This window comes from Ovis canadensis, chromosome 9 (assembly GCF_042477335.2).
Source record: "Ovis canadensis isolate MfBH-ARS-UI-01 breed Bighorn chromosome 9, ARS-UI_OviCan_v2, whole genome shotgun sequence".
NCBI classification, from domain to species: domain Eukaryota; kingdom Metazoa; phylum Chordata; class Mammalia; order Artiodactyla; family Bovidae; genus Ovis; species Ovis canadensis.
In genome coordinates this window covers 89,269,539-89,288,734 of record NC_091253.1, presented here as the reverse complement: position 1 = coordinate 89,288,734, position 19,196 = coordinate 89,269,539, and the positions used below count along the sequence as shown (strand labels likewise).

At 47.1% G+C, this 19,196-nt stretch overlaps 1 protein-coding gene across 3 annotated transcripts in view; it reads left to right on the top strand.

The window, feature by feature from the left end:
- Window positions 1-1,327: 1,327 nt before the first annotated feature.
- MATN2 (matrilin 2) overlaps window positions 1,328-19,196 on the top strand; it is a 166,610-nt gene continuing 148,741 nt past the window's right edge. For all 3 annotated transcript variants that reach the window (XM_069600544.1, XM_069600543.1, XM_069600542.1), the window contains exons 1-2: window positions 1,328-1,588; window positions 18,161-18,334. In XM_069600544.1, coding sequence (XP_069456645.1) covers window positions 18,187-18,334 — 148 coding nt within the window. In that variant the 5' untranslated portion in view covers window positions 1,328-1,588; window positions 18,161-18,186. The remainder of the gene's footprint in view (window positions 1,589-18,160; window positions 18,335-19,196) is intronic.

The following is a 19,196-nucleotide window of genomic DNA, read 5'->3' as shown; positions in this document are numbered from 1 at the left end:
AGCCAAGAGTGCCCAGTGTGCCTAAGGTACAGGGTAAGGGAACAGGAATCCAGTATTCTTTCTTGGCTTCATGACACCACTGAGCTGCCTTGATGGCTTGAATATGTTGACCCCTTGCCTTATGGCTAGAATTTTAATTACCCATCTGAAGCTTTCCTGAAGAATCACTTTTGTACATGTTTTTTTATTCATATTCCAGAAACCAAATCATCAAATAAGAGTGATGGTTCAGTGTCAGGCAGCTAAGAGTGCTTAAATGATCAGACGCTGGCACCAGACATTTCGAAACTCATTAATTCTACTGCCTCCCCCCCATAGCTTGTTAAAACCTGAACTGAGTGGCTGGGTTAATGGTTTGGGGTTATAATTTTGGCGTGATTATTAGAAGATGTCCTAGCCTGTTGGCTTCCCTGGTGGCTCAGACTGTAAAGACTGCCTGCAAGTTGGGAGACCCAGGTTCGATCCCTGGGTTGGGCAGATTCCCTGGAGAAGGAAATGGCAACCCACTCCAGTATGCTTGCCTGGAGAATTCCATGGACAGAGGGACCTGACAGGCTACAGTCCACGGGGTCGCAAAGAGTCCGGACAACTAACACACTAGTCTGTTGTACAGACCCCCACTCACCCCAGCTGGCCAGAAGCAGGGAGAGCTGGCAGGCTGGCAGTGCCAGGCCCTTTCCCTGCCACTGACCAGCCCTGTTTCCTGCATCCCTCCAAAATCCCCCAGGGGACCTCTAAGGTCATGTTCCCCTCACTTTACCAAACTGCAAACATCTTTGCCCATAATTTCAAAAGTCTGGCCTGGACCAGACCTTCTCTGCTCCTTCAGGGTGGGAACCCTGTTTCCCTTCCCGCCTGGCATCCTGACTCCCCTCCCCACGCGGAGGCCTGGTCTCTGGCCAGTGGACGCCCTGTTAATATGAACTGGCAGCAGTGCTCTGGGCAGCTCCTGGCACTTGTCACCAATTACCCCAATTCTCGCCACTTTCTTCTTCATCGTCATCGTCGAACGACCGATCATGCCCCTCGGTTCAGGACCCGGGACCCTATCACGCCTGCCTTCCTCCAGAAGATGCTCTCCATCGCATGGCCCCAGCCCCCACACCAAGCCCCCAAAGCTCCTAGCTGTTCCCGAGCCCGCGGCTCCCGACCCCGGGAGTCAGATCCTCCCCTGGGCTCGCGCAGAGCGAGGGCGCCCGGTTCCCGGGGCTGCCTCCGGAGTGGGGCGGTCCTCGCGCCGCTCCCTCTCCGCGCCCGCCCCGTCCCCAAAGAGGACACCCCTCCTCCCGCCGGCCGGCTCCCCACCCTCCGCGGCGCCGCCTCCCGCGCCCGCCCGCCCGCCCGCGCTGGCCCCGAGCCGCCCCGGCAGCCAGCGAGCGAGGGGAGCGCTCTGGGATGGGACTTGGAGGAAGCGGCCAAGGAGGAGACAGCGGCAGCGCCTCGGGCTTCTTCCCCGGCTCCCACGAGCGGTCTCCCCGAGGAGAGCCGTGGCTCTCGGAGCGGCGACGAGGCCAGCGAGGAAGACCCGGGCGGCTGCGCCCCTGTCTCGCTTCCCAGGCGCCGGCGGCGGCGGCAGCGGCGGCTGCAGGTGAGCAGGGCGCGCTCTCCCCGGGGCTCCTGCCTGGCCCCGCGGCCCCGAGGCGCGGACGACCGACCGACCCCTACCGACCGACAGACGAACAGATAGGCAGGGCTTGGGCACCCACGCACGCCGGCGCTGCCCCCAGGCTGGCGCCCGGCCTCCGCCGCTCCGCGCGGCCCCCGCCGCCAGGCGCCCCCAGACCACCACCTCTTGCCCAGGCCCGTGGCTCCCGACCCCTCGGGGCAGGCAGAGCCCGAGAGGGACGGCGGCGCTGCGGGACCCCAGGCTGGGGCAGTCGGGCCGCCGCGGCCGGGCGAGTTCCGCGCGCGCTCCCCGCGTCGCCGGGCGCCCAGCGCAGCAGCCACCCCGGGGTCCCGTGGGGGCGCTGTGCCTCTCTGCGGGGACGCCCGGATCCGGACTCCACTGAACCCCGGGAAAGGCAGACTTGAGGAGCGCGGATCTGCGGTGATTCCTGTTCTGCTGGCGAGCGGATCGATTCCGACTCCTCGCCTCGGCGGGCTTGGTCTTTTCACGCCCGTGTCATCAGCATTTTGTTCTTGGTTTTCTATGGAGCTAAAGCTCCCGCTTCCTTACGTGCTGGGGAAAGGAAAGAAAGGTGAGGGCATTTGTGGTCGTTGCTACAAACCCCCAGGACAGTAAGGAGAGAGGAGAGAAAAAATGAGGGAAACCCCCCACCCCTCCCGTTAAGGTCTTGGGACTAGCCTCACAGGAAGATAGCTCCAGGGGAACACACTCCGGGCCCTGAGCAAACCCAACTGACCGAGTTTCTGATCGTCATAAATCAGGGAGCTGGGCCCTGTCTGCACTAAGTGCATTTAATTGGCTTCCAGCAGCGGGGCAGCCAAGAGACCAGCAAGAGGCTGCAGGCGGGTGGGGGTGGGGGGCATGGTCAAGACCAGACACTCTGGGTTGGCCTGCTGAGGTTCAGACCCTGGCTGTAAGCGGAGCTTACAGGTTGGTAACCTTGGAGTTACCCAGCTACTCTGTGCCTCACTTTCTTCATCTGTCTAATGGGATGATCATATCTACAGGGCGGTGAGGATTAAATTCAAGTGCTTACAACCGTTCCAGGCATCTTAAGACTAGTTCCATGACCTGATTCTCCAGAAGAGGAAGGCATTTCTTTCTAGGAACACAGTCACCTCTCCAACTCAGGAAGCTAGGCTCTGAGAGGATACCTGAGGCTGGCAGATGATCCACGTGTATTAAACTGGAATTTTGCACTCAGGAGTGCGCCTGCACAGTTCTCCCTGCCTGCTTCCAACAGGACAGCCTCAGAAAATCATATTGCTGTTCCAAGATGAGTTTATGGTCTGGGAAGTTTCCTTTCAAACTTGGAAGTTTGATTCCTTGAAATTCCCTGTTGAGACTGCAGATAGATATCTGTGGTTCTTCACCTCTGTTTCCCCATCTGCCCTTTTTTTTTTTTTGCTGCCAATAGAATTCAGGCAGGCCGCTCTTCTCTACAAATCCAGAGTCTCTGGCTCTAGAGTCCAGTGCCCCTGGAGGCACTGAGGCCGGAGCTCCCTGACCAGAGGTGCAGAGTCCACCCCGGAGATCCCCTCAGATGGCTGCCATGCTCTGAACTCCACCATCTCCACGTATCTCTGTTCAGCAAGAGGTAGTTGAAATGAGGCTGAAGACTTAAAGAAGAGGGAATCAAAGATTGCTTCTTCATTTTGAAATTTATTTATTTTTGGCTGTGCTGGGTCTTTGTAGATGTAAGGACTTTTTCTAGTTGGGGAGGGCAGGGCCTACTCTCTAGCTGCGGTGCACGAACTTCTCACTGCTGGCTTCTCTTGTGGAGCGTGGGCTCTAGGCATTCGGGCTTCAGTAGCTGCAGCTCCCTTGCTCTGGGGCCCAGGCTCAGTAGTTGTGGCCCATGGGCTTCCTTGCTCCGCGACATGCGGGATCTTCCCAGATCAGGGATCGAACCCGTGCCCGCGCCGCCTGCATCGGCAGGCAGATTCGTTACCACTGAGCCACTAGGGAAGCCCCGAAGGTTGCTTCTTGAAAGATACAGAAGGAAGAAGAGGATCATTGAAGGTTCTAGAAAGAAATCCCCCATTTTTCCTAGAATCAGCTCTGGCGGGGGCCTAAGAGAAGGCAAAAGGTGAGGGGGGGGAGATGAAGGAGGGGCAGAGACAGGCGGTGAGGGAGCGCCAGGGTCAACGCTGGCCTGCAGGGGCACTGGGCGTGAGGCTGGGCGGGTGGTGAGGGGGACGTGCTGGGGCTCAGGGCTGAGTCGCTGTTTGAGAGCAGCCGAGGGCACCAGAGTCTCTGATGCTTTCACTGGGACGGGACTAGTGGCCTCTGGTTTTTAGGTTTTTAGCATGTGCGTTTGAGAGAGTCCTTTCCTGGGACTCCCTGTTTTTAGGGAAACTCTGGAGGGCTCCTCTGTTTGTAACATGTAGGAATAAGTCAGGAGGGTCAGAAAGAGAGGGTGCGGAAGTGCCAACGAGAGATTGGAGGCTATCCTCGCTGTTGCTAGTAAACAGGGCCAGGAGGCCCTTCCAAAGGACTGGTTGCCACTTGGAGCTCCAGCCGTGAGGTCATCTTTGAACCTGCCATGTGGCTCGGCAGACAGCCACCGCTGCCTTACCCGGCAGGACCCTGAAGGGGACTCAGAGAGAGAGAAGGGCAGGTCTGTGCTCCATCCCAGAAGCCTTGGTTTTTGGTGGTAATGATGCAGACAGTGATGAGAAGTTGTGGGGTGTGACGCTGATCTTGGCACCTGAGAGACTGAGGTTCCAGTCTCAGACCTGCCACTCATTACTTGCAAGGATTGTGAAAAGTTACTGAGACTCCCTGCCTCAGTTTCCTCATCTGTAAATGGGAATAGGACTGTTGGGAGAATTAAATTAGTTAACACAAATAAAAATGCTTCGTGTAATACCTAGCTCAGAGTCAGTGCTCAACATTAATTACCTATGATTATTGTTATCTGAGCCTCAGTTATGTCATCCATCAAATGGGATGATGCCATCTGCATCATAGTGTTGTCATAACAGTTAAAGGAGTTAATAAACTGTGAATTAATCTGCCAGTGGGTAGTATGTAATAATGCTCAGAGTGAACTGATTGAAAATAAGATTTATACCAAACTCTCTGCATGTAAAAGCAGTGGTTGAGCAGGGGAACTAGCTATCATTTTTCAAAAGTTCGTTTAAGAGTCTTGTCAGAGAAAACTTTACCACTGGGGGCCGTGGCTCACTCCCCACTGGAAGACCCCACTGCTATTTCAGGTTACTGTACCAGTTTCTTATTGCTGCTGTAACATATTACTACAAACTTAGTGCTTAGAGCAGCACAGATTTATTGTCTTTCAGTTCTGCAGGTCAGAAGTCTGAAATGGGTCTCACTGGGCTAACATCAGGGTGTCGGCAAGGCTGTGTTCTTTCTGGAGGCTCCGGGGGAAATCTGTTCTCTTGCCTTTTCTGGCTTCTGAAAGCTGCCTGTGTTTCTTGGCTCCTGGACTTTTGTTCCATCTTTGAAGCATAGCAGCTTCCAGTTCTCCCCTTCCTTCCCTCTTCTCTCCCCCTCCTCTCCCTCCCCACGTCTCTCTCTTATAAAGACCCTCGTGCTTACTTTGGGCCAACTTGGATAATCCAGGCTGCTTTTGCCACAAAAGGCAACAACATATTCACAGATTCTGGGATGATTAGGTCATAGACATCTTTGGGGGCATTATTCTAATAAACAGTTACTATTAGAGAAAATGATGTCGATCAAAGGATTTTATCTCATTTCTGTTTAGGGCGTATCCCGGCACCTTCCCAGTTAGGTGAGTTTGTTTTCACTTGTCTAAAAGATGAGACGCTCAAGACCACAGGGGTCAAGGCTAAGGGTCAAATTTTTGGGGAGCCCTGGGTTTCTTCAAACGCAATTCTCAAGTTGCTGCTTTCAGTTTCTCCCTTTCCGTGACAAACCTTAACACTGGCCCCTCAGAATGGTCTCCTTTTCTCCATCAACAGTGCCTTCTGATTTTTCTAATTCCTTTCCTTCTCCATTTCAGTGAAACATAAAGAATGCCCCCATCCCCTGAGATCTCCTCTGAGAATACCATCACCTTTCTGAGATTCCCTAATACAGACAAGGCCTGTATTAGTTTTCCATTGATGCTGTAGTAGTTTACCACAGACTCAGTGACATAAAACAAGTTTATGCAACCTATATGTCCACTGACAGGTGAATGGATAAAGAAGATGTGGTATATTGAGCTGAATTACTCAGCCGTAAAAAAGAATGAAATAATGCCAATTTCAGCATCATGGATGGACCTAGAGGTTATCATACTAAGTGAAGTAAGTCAGACAGAGGACAAATATCATGATATCACTTCTATGTGGAATCTCAAAACATGATACGAATGATACAAAACAGACATAGATTCAGAGACGGGAAATAAACTTATGGTTACCAAAGGGGATAATGGGTGAGTGGGGAGAGGTAAATTGGGAATAACACACACACTACTAAATATTAACTAGGTGAATGCCAAGGATCTACTGTATAGCACAGGGGTCAATACTCAATATTTCATAATAACATACTGGAAAAATCTGAAAGAGAATATATATGCATATGTGTGTGTGTGTGTGTGTGTGTGTGTGTGTAAATATACATGTATGTATAACTGAATCACTCTGCTATTCACTTGAAACTGACACGACATGGTAAACTAACTGTCTTTCAATTTTAAAAAGTCTCTTATCTTCTGTTTCTGGAAGTCACAGGTCTGAAATAGTTCTTGCTGGGTGTTATCGTTCCTTCAGGAGGCTTTAGGGAAGAATGCATCTCCTTGCTTTCTCCAGCTTCTAGACTCCCTCGTCATTGCTTGGCCTACTGCCTCTTGCCATCTGCAAAGCCAGCAGCGTCAGGCTGAGTACTCCTCACGCTGCTTCCCTCTTACGTTTTTAAGGACCTTGACGACTGCATTGGGCTCACCTGGATAATTCAGGATACTCTCCCTGTTTTTTTTTTCTTCTATTTTTTAAATTGAGATATAGTTGATATACAGTAGCTCCCGATTTTTAAAGTCAGCTGATTAGCAACCGTAATTCCCTTTCACTGTGTAATGTAAGATATCCACAAATTCTGGGGATTAGGACATGGACATCTTTGGAGGGACATTATTTTGCACATCCCAGGGCTTAAGGAGTTCCAGGTCAGGACCACCAGTACAGCTTTATTCTTATTAAAGCTTCCAGTGTGTGCACAGTAGTCCATTCAAGAGAGAACACCCATTAAACTTCCTCCAGAGTCCCTGCTGCAGCTCACATCTCTCCCTGAATCCCTTTGTCCATGGAATGATCTGGGAGCAAGGCGGGCAGGAGTAGGACTGCACACACTTCATTTGTCAAGTAAACTTAGAATCAGAAGCACATAGAAAACGATGCAAAACAACCATAAGGGAGCAGTTCAATGGACCTTTTGAAAATGAACACTCTCATGTGACCGCCTCTCAGATCGGCACCCCAGAAGCCTCCCTTGTACCCTCGATTAATTATCACCTCCCTCAAAGGTAACTGCTATTCTAACTTAGCATTACCTGTTTTTTAAGAAAACATTTTACTGAAGCACACATATAAGAAAGTGCACTAATCAGGGATGTAGCTGGATTATTTTTCATTAATTGAGTAATCATTAATTTCATTAATGAGTCAGCACTGAGTAATCCGAAGAACATTTCTAGCACTCCACAATCGGCCCTCAGCTCCTGTCCTTTAGGGACACTTCTCTGAAGTTGTACATGCAGCTTTGACTTCTATCCCCCTGACCCATGTATAGCCACCCGGTAGGGAAAAGACTGAGCATTTGGTCTTAATTCCCACACATGTTCAGTGAATAAGGGAGGATTTTGTTGCTAAAGAGGAGGGGAAAATATTGGAGGACAACTAGCAATGTCTGCCAAGACCTTTGTAGTCTCTCCAGTGTGAATAAGGGCCAGGTCTAGGGCTGTGACCTTGGTATGGATGGAAAGGGGAGAAGGCATGAGAGACATCACATGGTAGAATGTGGTGCTTGCTTGTTTGGAAGGGAGAAAAGATATGGTAGAAAGGCCCTGTATACCAAAATATGAGGTGAGGATATTTCCCCCAGAAAATGATTCCCTGGAAAAGAGGAATTTGCTCTATATTTGAGTTCTTGCGGAAACTCTCAAAGTAGGGGGAGCTCTGTCAAATATATTGAACATATTTGGGATGGAACGTTGGCTTGAAATGTCCTCAATCAATGTACTAATTTTGGATAATATACGTAGAAGTCGACTGACCAAAACAGTAAAAGAAAAATCAATTCAAATTTAGTCATTATTCTTCTGGACACAATTTCACAATTATAAGTGTTGGATGACACTGGATATAATACCTTAAGGGCAACACGATGAGTAAGTTGCAGAGGTGGTGAATTTATGTTTCCAGGACATTTAAAAACCCAACTGTCCTCATATTACATAAGTGGGGACTGGTGGCCTGAGATAAAATTTCCAGTGACAGCATCATATATTGATTCAGAAAGTACTGTATCTCACACAACTTAAACAGAAGCGAAGGTGGCAGAAGACTCAAAAAACATCTTTAGTTCAATGAAATACTGATGTTGGAAAGGCAGGCATTTGAAAACTGTTTTATGAAGTGAGAAAAAAACACTGTTTTATGAAAACACTTTTTATATGAAACATTTTTAATGAATAAAGCATTATTGCTAAACTAATCCATATTTTGCAATTTGAAATGTTTTGAATATGCATGTATGATGAAATGGATACTTTAATTATTACAACTACTGCTACTGCTAAGTCACTTCAGTCGTGTCCGACTCTGTGTGACCCCATAGACGGCAGCCTACCAGGCTCCCCTGTCCCTGGGATTCTCCAGGCAAGAACACTGGGGTGGGCTGCCATTTCCTTCTCCAATAATTTATTGATCAGCAAAAGATCAATAAATGTTGAATCAAATTGGCCTTAGTTCTGCACCCACCATCTTGACAAGGCCAAGCAGGTCTTCATCTATGTACGCTGTTTGCCAGGATGGGGGCGACCCCAAAGGCTCTGCCTTGTGATGGGAGGAAACTCTCCCCCAGATTTCATATGTGTTCAACATGGCCAAGAAATCTGGGCATAGATGAAGACCTGCTTGGCCTTGTCAAGATGGTGGGTGCAGAACTAAGGCCAATTTGATTCAACATTTATTGATCTTTTGCTGATCAATAAATGTGTTTATTCAGCATTTACCTATTTTCTAAAAGTTCATTTACAAAATTCAGCACCTGGGATACAGAGATGACAAGGTGTGGTTTCATGGAACCGCTCAGAGTCTAGTCAGGGAGGCAGATATGGAAGCAAGAAAAAGAAACCCAGGGCCAGAGCAGACAGCCGACCCATTGCTAAGAGGGTGTAGGAACATCAATCCTCACTGGGAAAATCAGAGAACATTCTGGAGAGGGGCTGAACGTCTGAGCTAAAACTTGAGAAATGAATGCAGTTTTGTTTCTTTTTTTTTTTTTCCTTTTAGCTGTACTGCATAGCGTGCAGAATCTTAGCTCCCCTACCAGGGACCGAACCCAGGCCCCTGGCAAGGGAAAGCATAGAGCCCTAAACACTGGGCTGCCAGGGAGGTCCTCCAAGGCAGTTTTGATGAATGTAGACTGGACTGAGGGACCAGCATGAGTGAAGGCACCCAGCTAGGACAGGAATCTGAGTTCCTCCGGCAGCGGTCAAGGGGCTGGGGTGCGTGTGGGGTTGGAGGGCAGCTGGTGGGCCTTAAGCGTGGATGGTAAGCAGGCCGCAGTTGGAAGCCGAGCAGGGAAGGGGCAGGACCCCAGGCGGTAGGAGCAGTTCCAAAGCTTCTGGAGGAGTCTGGGTGAGAAATCGAGAACCTCCAGCATTGCTGCAGTGGCAGGACCTGCTGGGAGGTCTGGAGCAGGGAGCCCGCAGATGCGAGAAAGCGTCCACCAGTGGATGTGATAGTGACTCGAGGAAGACACAGGAGCTGAGGCCAAGTCTCCTGTTACCCTTGACCGTGCGTGGACTTACCGTTCCATGAAAGAACTCGAGTCTGTGCCTGGAAAGGCCGGGCTGGCAAGCAGGCCTAGACCATGGGGCGAAAATCACAGTCAGCATCAGGTCAACATCTCAGCGTCGAATACTGAGAGCGTCCCAAGCACCATGACCTTGAGTCCGTCCCAGCAGAAGCTGGGCTCCACTTGCCGGCCCTGCGGGAGCTGGGGGTTCCAGTCTAAGATGGGGGACCGGCAGGAAGGCCTTTGGGGCCGTCCTGTGTGATAGATTCCCGGTGGACACAGCAGCAGTTAGTGTGGACCCAAGGTGTGCCAATGGAGCAGCAGCTTGCGAGGGACAAAACTATTGTATCTGATGTCTAAGAACTTTCGGCTCGGAGGAGGGGACTCAAAATCTCTTTTTTTTAGCAAGTAGGCTGGCTGCCTGAGAGATGGCGGGGGTAAAATCTGGGCTTTGTCACTTAACTAGCTCTGAGGCCCTGGGGGAGCATCTTTCCATCTGTAGTTCTTGGTGTCCCACCCAAGGAATTGGGAACTAGTCCACCTCACAGAACGGTTGTGGGACCAGATAAGATAATAATACACAAAGTGCCCTGCTCACTGCCTGGCCCATAGTAGGCACTTGGGAAATACTAGAACCTTAGCCCCTGTCTCATCCAGGGGCAGGGTTTACGGCCTGGGAGGGTGTCAGGCCCAGGCTTCCTCAGGAGAGCAGCGTCGTCCCGGCCTGTTATCTGGTTTAGGCTGGGAAATGTGGCTTCCAGGTCACGCCTCTCATTTTATAGCTGACTAGTTAAAGCCCAGAAAGTTAAATCACCTAACTGAGGTCACAAGGCGTGTGGAGACAGAGCCAGGCCTCTCCTCTCAAGGCCCGGGCATGTGGTGTTGGCTCCCGTGAGATTCTAAGCGCCTCTCAGTTGACTTGGAACAGTGATGCTTAGAAGTTATAGCTAAGATGGTCAGAACAATCTCCTCTCTCTCTCTCCTCCACCCTCTTGTTAAAGCTAAATGAAAAGACTCATTGTCTCATGGAGAGGAGAAAAATTGCTAGAACAAAAGTCAAAACTGGTGTGTGTGTGTGTGTGTGTGTGTGTGTGTGTGTGTTTTAATATTCTTTCCATGCCCCCAAATGCTTCAAGGAATCTGTTCTGATTGAATTAACCTCTATTTCTCAGTACAACAATTCTTCTCATATGCCCATCTATGAAAAGAACTGTTTCTCAAATATTCCATTTTCTGGTGAGGATTGGCTCTGGCTTCTGTTCTTCAAATGCTAGCAGTTATAAATGCCACACTGAGAAACAATGATTAATGTGGGCTACATGTACTGACTTATTTTTTCTTGTTCCACTGCCATTGAATTGTTTAAAAAGGTCTATCTTGTCAGATACTAATAGTGCCATACTGGTTTTATGTTGACTTGTATACAGTATCCTTTCCCCTATTTCTTTAGATTTTTTTTTTTTTAAGCAGCTGTTTTGAAGTTGAACTTGAACAATAAAATTCTCCACTTTGGGATTTTCCCTGGTGGTCCAGTGGTTAGGAATCTGCCTTGTCATGCAAGGGACACAGGTTCGATCCCTGGTCAGGGAACTAAGACTCCACATGCCATGGGGCAACTAACACCTGATGAAGCCAAAAATAAATATTTTTAAAAAGAAAAAAAAATCTTCAGTTTTAAGCGTATAATTTGATGGGCTCTGACAAATGTATAGAGCCATGTAACCTCTACCACAATCATGGTGAATACTTATGTCACCCCCCAAATTTCCCTCCTGCCTCTATGTTGTTGTTCAGTCACTCAGTTGTGTCCGACTCTTTGTGATGCCATGGACTGCAGCACGCCAGGCTTCCCTGTCCATCACCAACTCCCAGAGTTTGCTCAAACTCATGTCCATTGAGTCAGTGATGCCATCCAACAATCTCGTCCTCTATCGTCCCCTTCTCCTCCTGCTTTCAGTCTTTCCCAGAATCAGGGTCTTTTCCAACAAGTCAGCTCTTCACATCAAGTGGCCAAAGTATTAGAGCTTCAGCTTCAGCATCAGTTCTTCTAATGAAAATTCAGGATTGATCTCCTTTAGGATGGACTGGTTGGATCTCCTTGCAGTCCATAGGACTCTCAAGACTCTTCTCCAACACCACAGCTCAAAAGCATCAATGCTTCAGCACTCAGCCTTCTTTAAGATCCAACTCTCACATTCATACATGACTACTGGAAGAATCATACCTTTGACTAGATGGACCTTGTTGGCAAGCTAATGTCTCATGCTTTTTAATATGCTGTCTAGGTTTGTCACAGCTTTTCTTCCAAGAGCAAGCATCTTTAATTTCATGGCTTCAGTCACCATCTGCAGTGATTTTGGAGCCCAAGAAAATAAAGTCTCTCACTGTTTCCATTGTTTCCCCATCTATTTGCCATGAAGTGATGGGACCAGATGTATGATCTTCATTTTTGAATGTTGTTTTAAGCCAGCTTTTTCTCTCTCCTCTTTCACCTTCATCAAGAAGCTCTTTAGTTCCTCTTCTCTTTTTGTCATAAGGGTGGTGTCATCTGCATATTTGAGGTTGATATTGATATCTCTCCTGGCACTCTTGTTTTCAGTTTGTGCTTCATCCAGTCCTGCATTTTGCATGATGTACTCTTCGTATAAGTTAAATAAGCAGGGTGACAATATACAGCCTTGATGTACTCCTTTCCCAACTTTGAACCAGTCTGTTTTTCCATGTCTGGTTCTAACTGTTGCTACTTGACCTGCAAAATTTCTCAAGAGGCAGGTCAGGTGGTCTGGTATTCCCATCTCTTTAAGAATTTTCCACGGTTTGCTGTGATCCACACAGTCAAAGCCTTTAGTGTAGTCAGTGAAGCAGAAGTCGATGTAGCTGACCCTCTTTTCCCATCCAATCCCCTGAGATCGAATCAGAACCATTGATCTCCCTTCTGTTGTGGAGTGTTGCCCTTTGTTGGATGTCACATAAGTGAAACTGTTCACTATGTGTTCTTTTTGTGTCTGGCTACTTTCACTCAGCCTAATTAGTTTGAGATTCATCTAGTATATCATTCCATTAATTGGTATTAGTACATTTTATGGATGTACCACAATTTATTTATCTGTTCATTAATATATGGACATTTGTATTCCCAATTTTTAGCTTTTACAAAGAAAGCTTCTATGAGCATCTGAGTATGTCTTTGTGTAGATGTGTTTTTATATCTTTTGGATAAATATGTAGGTTTCTGCTTGGCCCAGTTTGCCCAGGACTGAGTTTTCTGGGATGAAAGGCTTTCAGTGCTAAAACACAGGCAATTCTAGGCAAACCAGGCCAGTTGGTCACCTTGTGTTGTCTCATTTGGGAAATGTATGTTGAACTGTATGAGCAACTGCTATCTTGTTTCTCTAAATGACTGTATCATTTTGCATTCTTACCAGCAACATAGTAGAATTCCAGTTTTTTATATTTTTGTCAATGCTTGGTTATATCAGTCTTTTAAGTTTTAGGTACTCTGGTGAATTTGTCATGGAAGGTCATTGTGATTTTTAATTTTTTTAAATGTTTATTTATTTTGGCTGCTTGGAATGTTAGTTTTAGCTTGAGGGATCTTCGGTCTTCATTGTGGCACTCAGGATCTTTAGTTGTGGAATTTGAGATCTGGTTTCCTGAGCGGAGATTGAACCCAGGCCCCCTGCATTGAGAGTGCAGAGTCTCAGCCACTGGACCATCGAGGAAGTCCCTGTCATTGTGATTATTAATTTGCATTTTTCTAATGACTGAGAATGTTGAACATTTTCTCATATGTTTATGTGTTATCTGAACATCTTCTTTGGTGATGTGAGTGTTCAAATATTTTGCACATTTTCAAGTGGGTCGTTTGTTTTTGTGTTGTTATAGAAATGTATGTGTGGAATATAAATGATATATAGATATACAGACATATAAGGATATATGTCTTGGAAATCTTTTCTACCAGACTGTGACTTGCTGTACCACTGCATTTTGAAAAAGGAATTTTTAAAATTTATTTTATTGAAGCATAGTTGATGTACAACGGTGTGCTAATTTCTGCTCTACACAAAGTGACTCAGTTATACACGCATTCTTTTTCATATTTTTTTCCATCATAGTTTATCACAGGACGTTGACCGTAGTTCCCCATGCAGTACACTGGGGCCTTGTTGCTTACCCAGTCTATACATAGTAGTTTGCATCTGCTGACCCTAAACTCACCCACTCCTCTCCCTGTTGGCAACCACAAGTGTGTTCTCTCTTCTGTGGGTCTGTTTGTTTCATAGATATGTTCCCTGTGTTATATCTTGAATTCCACGTATGAGTGGTATCATATGATATTGTCTTTCTCTTTCTGACTTCACCTCAGTATGACGATCTCTGGGTCCAGCTGTGTTGCTGTAAGTGGCATTATTTCACTCTGTAGAAAGAAAGTTTTAAATACTTTAAGATACTAACTTGTATTTTTAAATTATGGATTTGTGTGTCATTGTTTTATTACAGTAGTCATAAGTCAGCATCAAAGTTAATATAAGGTTCATTAAGTGGCTCAGCATGACAAAATCAACAGTGTGCACTTCATATTAATTGGTTTGATGGCATAATGATAATAATAATAAAAAGTAGCTGTCACTTTTTGGACACTTACTATGTACCAGGCAGTATTCTATGTGCTTTATTTTTAAAATTTATTTCATTTTAATTGGAGGATAATTGCCTTGCAATATTGTGTTGGTTTCTGCCATGTATCAACATGAATTTGCCATATGTCCCGTCCTCTTGAACCTCCCTCCCACCTGCCACCTCATTCTATATGCTTTATATCAGTCCAGTTCAGTTCAGTCGCTCAGTCGTGTCCAACTCTTTGCGACCCCATGAACTGCAGCACGCCAGGCCTCCCTGTCCATCACCAACTCCGGAGTTCACTCAAACTTACATCCATCGAGTTGGTGATGCCATCCAGCCATCTCATCCTCTGTCATCCCCTTTTCCTCCTGCCCCCAATCCCTCCCAGCATCAGAGTTTTTTCCAATGAGTCAACTCTTCGCGTGAGGTGGCCAAAGTACTGGAGTTTCAGCTTTAGCATCATTTCTTCCAAAGAACACCCAGGGCTGATCTCCTTCAGAATGGACTGGTTGGATCTCCTTGCAGTCCAAGGGACTCTCAAGAGCCTTCTCCAACACCACAGTTCAAAAGCATCAATTCTTCAATGCTCAGCTTTCTTCACAGTCCAACTCTCACATCCATACATGACCACTGGAAAAACCATAGCCTTGACTAGACGGACCTTTGTTGGCAAAGTAATGTCTTTGCTTTTGAATATGCTATCTAGGTTGGTCATAACTTTCCTTCCAAGGAGGAAATGTCTTTTAATTTCATGGCTGCAGTCACCATCTGCAGTGATTTTGGAGCCCCCCAAAAATAAAGTCTGACACTGTTTCCACTGGAGCTTATTTAATTCATACAACAACCAGGTTAAACTTTATTATCCCCAGTTTAAAGGTGAGGAAACTGCGGCAGAGAGAGGTAAAGTAACTTGCTCCGGGTTAGACAACTAGAAATGTTTAGTTCTGTTCATTCTTTTTTTAAAATGTATTCATTACGGCTGCACTGGGTCTTCGCTGCTGCTCGCGGGCTTCCTCTAGTTGGGGCGAGCTTTTTCCACTTGCACCCTTTGGTTTTGGGGCACAGGCTTCTGTTTGCCCGGTGCGGTGGCTTCTTTTGTTGCAGAGCGCAGGCTCCAGGGCGCTTGGGCTTCCGTAGTTGCTCAGCTTTCAGGCTTAGTCGTCCCTCGGTAAGGGGAATCTTCCACAGCAGGGATCAAACCCATGTCTCCTGAATTGGCAGGCAGATTCTTAACCACTGGACCACCAGGGAAGTCCAGTTCTGTTTATTCTCAACTCCCTATCGCTCACGTATCTCCAGGGCCTTCTGGTTAGCAATGGCAACTCGAAAGTGCAAACACCTCTTAAAATCCACAGTAAACCCAAGCCACATGAAATGGTGTTTGTTTTTTTGAAAATGATCATTATCCACCACAGCGTGTTCTAAATGTTTGGATTTTAATTCCAGATGTGTCGGGATGGATGTGGACCCTTGAGAGCATGTTGTATATATTTTGAAAGGAATAAATGTGGATGTTGCGCATATGGGGAGAAGGAGACCATCACTAAAATAATAAATCACATATAAATGACATAATACACTTAGAATTGATAAAACCAAGGACACTTGAAATAAACAGTAGATTTAGGATCAGAGAAAGAGGGAAAATCTTTTTTCTTCCTTTTCTAAAATGGAACCTCACAGGTTAAGCTATGAAAAGGGACCAGTTAGTAAAGAGTTTTATTTTGTTATAAGGGGTGGGCATAGTTATCCATAATGAACTAGCAATGCTCTGGAGCTTCACCCCTTTATCACCTGCATAATCTTAGGTAAATTATTTAGCTACTTACTGTAAGAATTAAATGGCTTAATACATTTAAAACACTTGGCTCAATGCCTGGCACATAGTAAGCTGAGTAAACATCTGCTATTTTTAATGGCACCTTAAGGCAGAGTGAAAAGTGAGCTAGTGCAACACAGCAAGTGTGAAAAACTGTGGTCTTTGAAGGCCAACAGGCCTAGGTTCATCTCCAGGTCAATTCCTGAAAGCAGCTTGCCGAACAAACAGTTCACTGAATTACTAAGGTGTTCCCCCCCCAAACCCGCCACGTTTTGGGAAGTGATCCCTGCCCTTGTCCTGCCCTGATCCCACCTCTGATGGTGAAACAGCTATGGCTTTTCATGAATTGACTTCTGGGGGCTTGACTTGCAGCTAGCCAAGTTTTCTGTTAATTGGTGAATTGGTAAATTAGCCGTTTACCCTGGGTTTGAATCCCTTCTTTGCTACTTATTTTAGCTGGGTGAGCTCAGTCAAGTTACTAAACTTCTCTGAGCCTCAGTTTCCTCATCTCTAAAAAGGAGAAACAGTAATTCTGATTGGTATGAGGATTAGGTGAAATCAATTGGATGAAATGGCCAAGCACAAGATGCTGCTGCTGCTGCTGCTGCTAAGTCGCTTCAGTCGTGTCCGACTCTATGCAACCCCATAGATGGCAGCCCACCAGGTTCCGCCGTCCCTGGGATTCTCCAGGCAAGAACACTGGGGTGGGTTGCCATTTCCTTCTCCAGTGCATGAAAGTGAAAAGTGAAAGTGAAGTCACTGAGTTGTGTCCAACTCTCAGTGACCCCACGGACTGCAGCCTACCAGGCTCCTCCGTCCATGGGATTTTCCAGGCAAGAGTACAAGACGAGGACTTAGTAAAGAAACTTTACAGGCAGATGATCTTCCTTAAATGTTGTTCCTCCTTAAATATTCCCTCCTCCCCACTAATTTGTATAAATTAATAAATTGCTTATGACATCCATCGTGGTGACTGAAACTAGAAGAAAAACAATTTAAACCTAGTCCCAAGACACTGCCTTCTCCATGAGGGTTTGCCAGGCAGAAAAGTCCATATCATTCATCACATGGCAAGTGCCTTTCTCATCCCACGTGAGGCACTGACACTGGCCAGCTTGGGAAAGCCTGGATCTGATCACGTCACTTCCCTGCTCAGAATCTTGTCTCCAGAGCCTTCAACAGTGGCTACTCTGCAGGACCAGCACAGAAAATGGTTCAAGTCTGGTCAAGAGTGTGCTACTCCAATTGAAACTCCCTCACCTTTGTGGATATCTGAAACTCAACTCAGGGCTAAAATTCTTTCTGCATCTGAGAGCTTCTTGCTCAACATTGCAATAGATCTTGTTCTTCTCTGGTCTCCTAACACTTTTGCTTGCTTGCTTGTCCCTACCTCCCCATGTGTGCCAGACACTATCCTGAATGCATCAGTTACACAAATTAAGTCACTCATAATATTACCCCATATTCCCACATGGCATGGGGAGGTTAAGTAGCTTGCCCAAGGTCGCACACAGTTAGCAAGTGTCAGAGCCAGAATCCAGAGCCCGGGAGTCTGGTGCCAGAGTTCAAGCCTTTAACCACTGAACCACGCTCCCTCTTAATGTGGGAGGCAGGGAGGCTGGGAGGCTAAGTCATGTTAACTTATTGCAACTGTATGTGAATTCCTTGGGAAACATACAGATTAATTCCTGCCATCCACCATTATTAGACTAAGAAAATATTGTTACTTGGACTCCTCGGGTGGAGATTCTCCTTTTTCAAATCCAGGATATAGAATGTGACTACGAATAACTGAAAATAAACTTGATTGAAAAGAAACTTCAGGGTAGACTTTTTTCCCCCTAAGTTTTCCGTTCAGTCTTATGGTGACCAAAGTGGTGAAAAATTCCAACTATGCACGCCCTGCTCAGACCATTCAAGAACCTACCAGTGGGGTCTGAGAGCCACACACACAAACGGCATTTTAAGTACCAGCGGCACGTCTGATTGGGGAAAGGCAGGTGGGGAGGGGGCGGGGGTCCACGGCTTGTCGCGTTCAGGAAGACCCGGAAACCTCACCCAGCCCTCTTCTCCCGTTGTGTTTGTCACAGCCTAGCCCCTCTTCCTCTTATTGAAGATGGAGAAGATGCTGGTGGGCTGCTTTCTGCTGCTCTTCGGACCGACCCTCCTCCTCCTCCCCGCTGAGGCCAGGGAGCGGCGGCCTCCTCCCAGGTCCATCTCCAGAGGGAGACAGGCTCGGACCCACCCTCAGACGGCCCTCCTGGGTGAGTGACGGGTGGGCGGGGCTCCGCCCCAGAAACAGGCCGAGGTGGTCGAGGGCGGGCCTCCGATGGGGGTGCGGGCCCGCCCTGGGTGCCCACTTTGGGTGTGCTAGGGGAGAGGGCATCTCGTTGGCAGGGAGTCATCCTGCGTTGAGGATGTGGTTGTACATTGGTTTTCAACTGAAAACCTCTTCTATTTTAAAACTTTCCATTTAACCTGAAGCTCCTGACTTCTCTCCAATAAGCAAGGGAATGGGTTTTCATCTGAAAAGGTCCTGGTTGGACTTACCTGGACAAGGGTGTTGTAAAAATGTTTTCTTGGGTCTGTCTGCTGATCTGTATTGATAATGCTTCCCTACCTGGCACCTTGGGAAGAAGAGCAGGTTTGTGGAAGGTGGCATGAAAGAGAGATGGAATCAGGAAATTAGAAATAGAAGATGTCAGAGGTCTGTATTTCTCTCCTAGTGGATGTGTTTCCTTCAGGCGAATTTTTTTCTTTCTCCAAGAGAAAGGAAACACATAAGATATAGAGGAATGGGCCTGGTTCTGAACGTGGGCTCTGGAAGGCCAAGGATTCGGGGGGAACAGGAAGGCTGGCCAGTGGCAAGATGGTGGTTTTGGCACAGACCTGGCTTCGTAAACCTGGCCCTGGGTACACTTGGGCCACGTCGCCTCTCTGAGGTTCAGTCTCCTCATCCATAAAATGGGAATGCTAACACTGATCTTTGTGAGAAGAAGGCCTGGTAATGAATATATGTGAATTATAGGTATGCAATGAATGAAAGCTTTCCCACAAACGTCATTCCATGAAGTTGTTCTCCAAAACTGTGGGGTTTTTTTTTTTTGCTACATGGCATGCAGGATC